At 42.9% G+C, this 10,313-nt stretch overlaps 1 protein-coding gene across 2 annotated transcripts in view; it reads right to left on the bottom strand.

Annotated features, from left to right (window-relative positions):
• Positions 1-10,313, bottom strand: part of ZNF236 (zinc finger protein 236) — an 80,834-nt gene that overhangs the window by 27,558 nt on the left and 42,963 nt on the right. For both annotated transcript variants that reach the window (XM_015562757.1, XM_015562758.1), the window contains exons 12-17: positions 9,369-9,510; positions 8,511-8,771; positions 5,166-5,419; positions 4,353-4,448; positions 3,722-3,873; positions 2,663-2,766 (exon numbers count right to left, since the gene is read on the bottom strand). In XM_015562757.1, coding sequence (XP_015418243.1) covers positions 2,663-2,766; positions 3,722-3,873; positions 4,353-4,448; positions 5,166-5,419; positions 8,511-8,771; positions 9,369-9,510 — 1,009 coding nt within the window. The remainder of the gene's footprint in view (positions 1-2,662; positions 2,767-3,721; positions 3,874-4,352; positions 4,449-5,165; positions 5,420-8,510; positions 8,772-9,368; positions 9,511-10,313) is intronic.

A 10,313-nucleotide genomic window follows, 5' to 3' on the forward strand; every position in this document is an offset into this window, starting at 1 on the left:
CTGATCTGGGACACCCTTCAGGGCAAACCAGCTGGCCCCCACCCATGTACCAGGCCTCTATCCTATATAATAAAAGGGTAATATGCAAACTGACTCTAACAGCAGAACGACTGGGAATGACTGGTCACTATGACACAAACTGACCACCAGGGGGCAGATGCTCAACGCAGGAGGTGCCCCCTGGTGGTCAGTGGACTCCCACAGGGGGAGCGTCGCTCAGCCACAAGCCCTGAGTCAGGCTCACTGCTGGCAAGTGCAGCGCTGGTGGCAAGAGCCTCTCCCATGGATGTCCGACACCCCCCCGAGGGCTCCTGGACTGCGAGAGGGTGCAGGCCGGGCTGAGAGATTCCCCCCCCCCGCCCCCTCCCCCCGTGCACGAATTTCGTGCACGGGGTCTCTAGTAATATGATAAAAGAAGTAACACAATTAACATTCTAGGCTCCATGTTCTCAATGTCTTGGGGGATATACCTCTGACCCAGTGAGAACCCAGTAGCTGGCCATCCTTACCACACTCATCCTAAGTGCAGCATCCAAGGGTGCAATATTTGAGCCCTTTCTCTTTTTCATGGACATGCACTGTGGCTTTAAACATTAGTCTCCACCCTGATAACTCTAAAATGTGTCCTTCCAGCCAAGACCTCGCACCTTAATTCCAATCTGGTATAAGAAACTGCCCTGGTGAGGTTATTCCTTGAATATCAATCCTAATGACACTCAATCAAGTCCTGGTGTTGTCACCAAAGCCCATTCACCTGAGGGTCTTCCCCTTCCAGGGATGGTAATTCCATCAGTCTAGTTGCTCAGATCAACCTAGTGGCCACCTCTAACTCTTATTTCTCCCATATCTTTACCTATAATAAATTCTGGAGGTTATGCCTTCTAAATGGATCCAGAATCACACACTCCCCTTGATGGCAACAATCACTCCTCAGTCAGCTATGTGGACAGACGGCTCTCAGCACCTGCCTGTGTGTCGTTCCAGGCCCTGTGTACTTCCTTTCATTTGGCTGCTGCATCCAGACCTTGGCCCTGTCACTTACCAGCTGCACCTCCTTTCATTCAGCTTTTTATCTATTAGCATGTCGACTCCAAGAGGACTGAGGGTTTCTCCTGTTTTGCTCACTAATCCAGCCCTAGTGCTTGGCACCTAACAGGTTCTTAATAAAGGCTGAATGAAGGGTGCAAAGCTAGACGTGCAGGATTGCCCAGGCGATGTCACGGAGGGTTCATGGACAAATATTAGACTATCTCACTTAAAATGCCAATGCAAAACCCCAAATTAAACATTAGCAAACAAGTACTTATTGACTAAATAAAAGTGTGAATGAAACATTAAGAGCATCACAAACCCTCAAAGCTCATCTATGTGTCCCCCTAAGAGGGCACAGACTCCAGATTCCAAACTCCTGCTCTGATATATTTTTGAATTTGCAAATTCATGAAGACCTCAGGATGACACACTTCTGAAAGCGCAGACTCTAAAGCATAAGAACACCAGTTCAGAGCACTTGCGATCTTGTACAAGAAACAAATCCTATGAAAATAAAACAAAGGACTTCCTTGGCCTCCCAAAAAGTATAAGCTTCATAATAACAGCAAAACTAACCCATTTTCAAAGCTTGAATTAAGACTACTCATTTGTGGTAAGGTAACTCCCATCTTTTTTAAGAGTAAATAATGAGACATATACTTTTCTTAAATGGCTCTGAAAAAAATTATAAACTTTAAAAAGTATTTTAAGCAAATAATATTATTAAAATATTAGAAGCTCAAGATAGTCTCTATAAAGACAATACACTTTCTTATTACATACATACTCATGTTTAACTGTATCAAAACACATGTATTTTATTCATTGTCCTAGCCTGAGCTGGGGCATAAACCTTGTCTGTTTTTCTCACAGGTATTCGGAGCATCCACAGCAGTATGTGATTCCTGAGGTTGCTCAGCACACACTGCTGGGTGGATGGTGAGTGGGTGGATGGAAGGAGGGAGAATGAGCAAATGAATGGATTTTTAAAAACTGTCTTTAGCCGAAACCGGTTTGGCTCAGTGGGTAGAGCGTCGGCCTGCGGACTGGGGGGTCCCGGGTTCGATTCCGGTCAAGGGCATGTACCTGGGTTGCGGGCACATCCCCAATAGGAGATGTGCAGAAGGCAACTGATCGATGATGTGTCTCTCTCATCGATGTTTCTAACTCTCTATCTCTCTCCCTTCCTCTCTGTAAGAAATCAATAAAATATATTTAAAAAAAAACAAAACAAAACTGTCTTTATAATCATATTGTACCTGGCACACAGGTTGTTTTATATAGATCACAGGAGAGCCTTGGACAGAAAGGCACAATATAAATTTAAGTTATGTCTGCAAACACAGTAATGGCTTATAGTGGTGACAGGAAGATATAGCTGAGCAGAAATGTACAGGCCAGGGAGAGGCTACTGCATCCAGGTCATGGCCCTGACACTTACCAGCTGTAGAAATTTTAGCAAGTAAATGTCTTTGTCCCAGATGCTTTATTTGTAAAATGGGGATGATAATGGAACCTATCTCCAGAGGTGTTAAGAGAGTTAAACTGCAGAGCCCTTGGAATGGTGAAGCAGTCGCACTCAGCAGCAGCTGCAGGCGGTATTAGCTGGCCATCGAGCAGGTGTGTATACCTGTAGGAGCGCCGGCTCTGGTCCTCGCTGTCCTCCAGGAACTGGCGGCGTGGCGGCGGCAGATCGAGCTCCTCTTGGGATGGCTCTTGAATCAAAGGAGCTGCCTGAAATTTAACAGAAGTATAAAGCAGGCTCTCTGAATATCTATGAATAAATACAAAACAACTAACAACCAAGAAAATGAACATTCATAAATGTGGAGTTAAAAGGGAGAAACTCCAAGTAGTTCACTGCAGTCACTGGGCCAGATTAATAATAGAAACCACTTACACCGATTTTATAAAACACTTATTTTATTTACTCCCCATTAACCTATTTTAATACAAAGTTTAATCAAGCACAAAAAGAGTTCTTAATAAGAGATCACCCTTCACCTACTCTACTCTGACAGTGACTCAAAGGCCTACTTTCTGAAAATATTAAATCTCCTGGATCATCACAAAATCACAGGAGAAAGAGAACAGAATACTACAGGGGCAGCCATGTGCCTACGGAGAGCACTCCCACCAACACCAGCCCACAGCGGTAGCAAGGCTACCAGAAGAAGCTTTTAAAGAGTGAGAATGATTGATTGGACAATCATTTTTATAACTACTGAAAATTTTCCAAAATGGAAAAATCAAAACCAAAACTAATGTCTTCAAGTTAACTAAGAGATAAAGTTTTTAAGATTATGCATTCAAATATTTATTTTTCATATGTCAATACTCATTATATTTTCATTCTAACATGTTTAAGAATGCACACGTAAAAATGTTTGGTTTTGTGACTAAAGTAATAATATTCTTCAGATGTTATTATACAGCACTCCACTGGCCAGCCTGACGTTTAACTGAAAAGGTAAAGCCACATCAAGCTAAGGAAATCTTTTAGTAAAATTAAAGTTTTAAGGAAAAAGAAAGCCCTATATACTAAACATGTAAGTTTTCACAGCTAACGCAATAATCTTAATTATAAACAGTTAATATGCCATCTTAAGTAGGCGAATCCTAAATACTTACACTGAAGAATAAAAGGATGTGCTCAATAAGGACAAGTGTCCCTGCCATTAATACTCACCACATTCATAGGATTGGAGCTGGGAACCGGAAGTAGGTTCTGCTCGTGGAAAGTTGTGGACAGGGCCTGAGACTCCAGCGTACTAGAATCCTGCAACTGCTGCACAGGTGGAAACTGAGTCTGCTGATTGTATGTATCCGTTACTGTAAAATCTAAAATAAATTAGAGAATGAGTTCTACAAAAATTATGAGTTACACAAAAAAAGTTTTATAACGAAAGATGTTTACAGGAATGTTGCTACTTCTGAGTTGGAATCAGTGAAAGTTCTTACCAGGATTCTCTAGAATCATCTGTGAACAGGTGGGAGGCTGTGCTCAGCACACGCCTTGCAGTGCAGAGGCCCACAAGCCTGCTGCCAACACCCAGTTACCTCTAAGTCTCCATTTCTACTCAGCCCCTTTTTCCTGGCTATATACTGCACATAAAATGTTGTTAAAGTCGCTTTCCAGAAAATGTGAGTGTGCCACAAAAAAGCGCGCACGCGCGCGCGCACACACACACACACACACACACACACACACGTCATGCAAAAAACTCTCTGGTTTAAAACCACCGATTTCAGAGGGCCTTAGAAGAAACACCAGGTTGTGAGGACAACGCATGACAACCCCACTTGGAGCCAGCACTTACCCTGTGATAAGCCAGCCGGTTCGAAGGACTGCTGCGAAGGAGCCTGCTCTTCAAACTGGTCCATGTGCCCTGGTAGCTGCGGAGCCACAAACCTGTCTGGGAACAAGAACACAAAAAGAAGTGCAAGTTATTTCCAGCCTACTAATCTGGACACTTGCACCTGTGCTTCAGAGCACTTTACAGCACCCGGACATTCAGACAGTCTTCTGTGAAGTTCTAAACGCAGTCAGCCAGCAACTGCTTAAAACCTTTGTGGATGTGCATTCTTCCAGGAAACAGAAAGGATACAAATTACAAAATCCTGCTCAAAGATTAAATATATTTTGGGACATCTATAAAACAGTAAATTGGCCAGCGGACTAGCCTGCTAACAGGCCTGTACGAGAGAGAAGCCTGAGCCAGATACAATCTACAGTGGCACTAAGCTCACTGTCCACAGTCGCACTGACATTTTCGTAGTGAGACTCTGTTGATGGAGGAAGCAACATGTTTTGGAGTGTGAGTTCCTTGCAGACCAGTGACAAACCGTTTGCAGACCTGCAGTAGCCTGGGATGGCAATGTACCAGAATAGCAATGATTTTAACAGATGGATACTTACTGGAAATGAGACATTTTGCAACATACTAAGGGATCTGGTAGGTTACAGGAAAGACAGGTATCAAAAAGTCCTGTCTCACATCAAACTCTCTCTCACACACAGACACACCACACTCTATGACCTGGTCAGAGATGGAGACACCATAGAACCTGAGTGAGAATGAGGGCTAAGGCACTACATGATGGTTCTAGAAGTCAAACCCTGACATGTGTACCTTCATCTGCCTCCAGAGGCGGCTCTGCCAATTGCTGGCCCAGCCCCGTGTCTTCTGCACCCACGACATGCTGAGGCTCCAGGTCGAGCATGGCATCAGGGTTTGCAGTGACGGCGTCCACAGGTGGCTGCAGCTCGTCGCTCTGGACCTCCACCTGCATCTGAGTGGTCACGTGCACACCCTGCTGGTCCACGGCACTGCCGTCCAGCGAGGCGGCTTCCTGGTGCTGCTGCAGCTGCTGAGCAAGCTCATAGCTTCAAAAAACCAACCGTGAGCAGCAAGTTAGATGCTGCAGCAGGGACAGGTAGAGATGCTAAGGAGAAATCTGTGCTTTATTTATTAAATCATAAAATTACTATTACTACGTAATAACTGAATTAAGTTACATCTTTACTTTAAATGTTTTCATTTTGAAGTCACAATGGTAATCCAGGTAAAAATTAAATACTGTTATGATTCTGAAGAATAATCACGCTGCCTCGGTGCCTTTGACAGGTATGGGGACACAGAGGCAGCAAACTAAGAGTGAAGGGCAACATCCCAGAATTTTTAAGTGAATAAAAAATTTAAAAACCTGCCACATGTTTCAAAGTAAAACTCTCCCAACACAAATTCTAGTGAGTTAAAGTTTCAGAAAAAGAATTGTACAAAATGAGAAAGCACCTTTACAGACTGATTTTAATATTATAAACACTTTGGTGTATGGATAGGAACCAAGTCCTACAACCTGTTGTCTCACAGCCGGGCCACAGACGTCTTTGTGACCAATGACCCGATGCTTCACAGAGCAGACCAGGAGGCATGCGGCCACTCTGCTATTTTGCAAAATCATTACACAGGTTAATACCGCGATTTTACTATACAAAAATGTATCAAGTATATTTTCATCAAGGTCAACAATTTCGCTGTCAAAGAGAAAATTGAGCAATAAATTCAAGTGAATAAGTCAAAGAACTTAAAAAACAACTGAAACAATTACCTGCTAAACAGGCTACACATGATCTCAGACAAGAGTGACCTGTCTGCTAAGACATCATGATCAGACCCATAAAGAGCTGCTCCCTATGTTCCATTCCAGAATTTTAGGCACCTGCCAACTCAAATTCCATTCGTAGCTCCAAACAAAACCTTTTCACTTCATGATATCAAAAATCATCACTTCTTGCCGTGACCGGTTGCTTAGTGGTTAGAGCATCGGCCCTGGGACTGAACGGTTGCAGGTTCAATTCCGGGCCAAGGGCATGTACCTTGTTTGCAGGTTTGATCCCTGGCTCCAGTCAGGGCATGAGCGGAAGGCAACCAATTGATGAGTCTCTCTCACATCCATGTTTCTCCCTCTCCTCTTCCTTCTCCTCTCCTGTCCTTTCCATTTTCTCTAAAAAATAATCAATGGAAAAAATATCCTCAAGTGAGGATTAAAAAAAAATATTATCACCTCTCAATGACTTTTGCTGAGGAAGGGGAACAAGAACATAATAAAAAATAGCGAGGACTTGGGGCCCAGTTGTCACACAGACCATAATAGTGACTGCACAGTGACATCATGGTGTATCGTGTCTTCTCCACAGGCCCCTAGGCAAGGAGATGGTCCTGCCAGTTTTCTGTTTGTTGGCTTGGGATTTTTTCATGGCTCTTACTACAGGAACCTTTCAGACCTGTTTTCAGTGTTACTGTGCTTTAGGAATCACCACACTTCCCACAAGGGCTGAAACACTGCAGCTGCTCTGCTCACTGGCAGGTTTGAAGTGCACACACTCCCTGAGAGAAATGCCATCCCTGCAAGGGTAGACCTGCCAGTCTTTAGACTGTCACCTTAGCCACACACCCATCTCCTAAAGTCACTGTGGAATCCTGAGAAGCAGTGGCCAATGTGACATTCCACCTAACAGTGGTGACCCAGCCAAAATGCTGACCTATTTCCCAGGAACTTTGTTGCTGGCCATTGAGTCCACACCTAAGGGCCTTACCGTGCTATCACCACCACCACAAAGAGTGCATTACAAAGGCTGTTTTCCCGACAGAGGGAAATACTCTTCACCACGGACGGAGCACGACGGTGCCCATGCTCCACGCCTCTGAGCAGGACGGTATCAGGCTTCTGGTGCCATGAGCAGAGCACAGTGGCTTGAGCACCCTGAACCCAGGAAACCCCAGGTCCTGAATGCCTAGGAAGCATGTAATTTCTTCCCTAAAAGCAATAAAGTATAACTGGATATGTAATAGCAAGCTTCCTCTAGACTAGAGGTGGGAAACCTTTATTCTGCCAAGGGCCTTTGGGTATTTATAACATCATCCGCTTAATATAATTCACTCAATATTAATTTATGTTGCTATAAAAAAGCTCTTAGATTTATTGAATTTCGAGTCCTGCCTGTGGTTGCCTTGGTAGGGCCAGACCAAATGATTTTTCGGGCCTGGACATCCCAACCCCTGCTCTAGACTGACACCACCAATGTCATATTCCCCAGATGGTCGCCAGAAGCAGTTAAACTTCTGGAGTAAGGAATCACCTGTGACACTCAAGAAGGTCAATTCTGTCAGGTGTGCTGAGGTAGCCAGTTGGGTGACACCAAGATAATTTGTCACAGCTAACTTACTCTAACACTGGGGGTTGGTATTGTAGGTGATGTCTGAGCAGAGACCCCTGCGTTAAAATACTGTCTAAAAGTAAATGTTCTAAGGGCAGAAGGGTTAGTATTCTGCTATGATAGGCCTGGTAATTCTTACTTTCAAAGTCTCCTTGGATGTTGCCTTACCAAGGCTTTCCATTACAAACAGAATTCTGTGGCTTCACAGAAATACCTACTGAACAAGCTCCAGATACCACCAGAAAAGCAGGTCAGCCAGAGTTGGCTGGATCACTCCATTCAGAAATGAAAAAGCCCGCTCATCAAGTAAAAATGTATGTCTACTTTAATGATGGATTTATATGGTGGCTAAAATGTGTATTCTTTTAAATAACAACACAGACTAAGAACCATTCCATACACTGATGATATGCCTAGAATCATAGGGTGGACCACTGTTGTCTTTTTGAAATCTTCACTACCTAATTAATTACACTAGACATAGTCTAGCATTACATCTTGTTACTATCGGTTTTAACAGAGAAGTTACAGAATATTTAGCCCAATATGAAGTACCTCAGGATTATATTAGATATTAAAATTAAAAATGCCTGTGGTTCTCAATAAATCCTTAGACACTAACATTAGTTTTTTAGCCAATATACCTCAAACTAGAAGTAATAACACAGGAGTCAAAGACAACTATTTCTCAAGAACACTCTGCAGCACCAATAGGAATTATAAGGGCTATTGCAGTGACCGTCAGAACTGTACCTACCGATGGGTTTTCATGTGCTTTTTGCAGTTCAGGGAGGTCTTAAAGGTCTTCTGGCAATAGGGACACATGTAGGGCCGTAGGTCATTGTGGATGCCCATGTGCCGCCGCAAGCTGCCACCAGTGGTGAAAGCTCCGTTACAGATCAGACACTTGAATGACTTCAGTCCCGTGTGTGTTCTGACGTGTGCTTTGAGCACTCCTGCAGAAACAAAGCCTCTTCCACACTGAGAGCATTTAAACGGCTTCTCACCTGTGTGCGATCTAAAACAAATAAGTATGTTAATGAATGAGTGAGCTCCTGACACTTTCAAATGCTTTTAACTCAGACCGCACTCTTGCACAGGATCTCATTGAGCAGCAGACACCGCTCTCCCCTCCACCAGCAAAAACACCTGAGATGCAGCCTCAATTATGTGCAATTGAGACAAACTGGAGCCCCAGGCTTCTCTGGGCTCTATGCTTTTCTCATGACTTCTGTTCTCCCTTGGTGAAGTTTCTACTTTCCTTTCATTATTGCTAGCACCAAAAATCAACCTAAACTCTGATATACCTGAAAAAATGTGAAAGAGCATAATTCTAATGAAACAAAGCAAATACTTGTTCAACATGTCCTAGAAATTGCAAATACTTAAATATAATAGGAGTGTAAATAAAATTCAGTGGCAATTTCCGGCTAAAATATTTTGTCAAGATACTAAGGAATAAAAATATAAATTACCAATAAATATTTAGGGTCAAATGTGACACTTGAAATTCCAAAGGCTAACATAGCCATCCACCTTTCATATTTCTACCAGTCACCAGACCACCAGATCACTGTCATTATCCCAGATTCCATTTTCTAATGTGCGACCTTACCTGATGTGCTGCTTAAGGTGGCAAGATTTTTTATATGCACGATGACAGTAAAAACACTTGTATGGTCTATCTGCTTCATTTACAAAATTATTATTAAAATAGCTTTGAAAAAACTGGTTTCTTGGAATGGGCTGGATAAGACCTACAAACCAAAAGAAAATCAGGAGTAATTCAGTGCTACTAAGAAAGGTAAATGTCAAAAGCATCTGTTTTACCCAGAAGATGAACATTCTGAGGAGTTAAAAGTATAGATTCCAATATGGCAACTAAATGCTTTCTTCACTGTGTTAGGAACTGGCTATTTAAAAAATACCAATGGGGAAATACTCATAAAGTTAATATAAAATACAGTTTTTCAACAGAAAGAATACCTATATCGTCAGTTAGTTCCTTTGGGTCTACAGCCAATTTTAACAGATATCTACAATTACTTTCTGTATGATCATTTGTTGGCATGAAATTTACATAAGGTCATCCAAAATTGAGGTTAATCGGAATTTAAATCCCTTATTTGCTCAGTAGTATAAAGACTGTACACTAGGTCCTATAATAAATGCAAAACAGAAATGATTCTAACATGACCTTTTATTCTGAAAAAGTCAGCATTTTTCACAGACATTTCATTAAAATTAATAACTGAAGAACATAAGTTATTCAGGTTTTACATGGATAGAGGCTTCCCATGGCTGACCATGAACTACTGGGTCCTGATCAAGCCCCTGAGCTATTCAGGCACTTCAGGAGGAACACACACTTGAACCTGAGTGACTGCAGTTTACAGGAGCATTAAGAAGAGTGCCCTATGAAGCCACCATGGCTCTCACCGCCCCCCACGACAGGCAGCCCTCTGCCATGACCCCACTTGGCCCAAAGTCTCCCATCAGCTGTACCACCCACTCCCACGAGATGACTGTTAATGGGTAATGTCCCTGACCTCCCCCACCA

This window comes from Myotis davidii, unplaced genomic scaffold (assembly GCF_000327345.1).
Source record: "Myotis davidii unplaced genomic scaffold, ASM32734v1 scaffold96, whole genome shotgun sequence".
NCBI classification, from domain to species: domain Eukaryota; kingdom Metazoa; phylum Chordata; class Mammalia; order Chiroptera; family Vespertilionidae; genus Myotis; species Myotis davidii.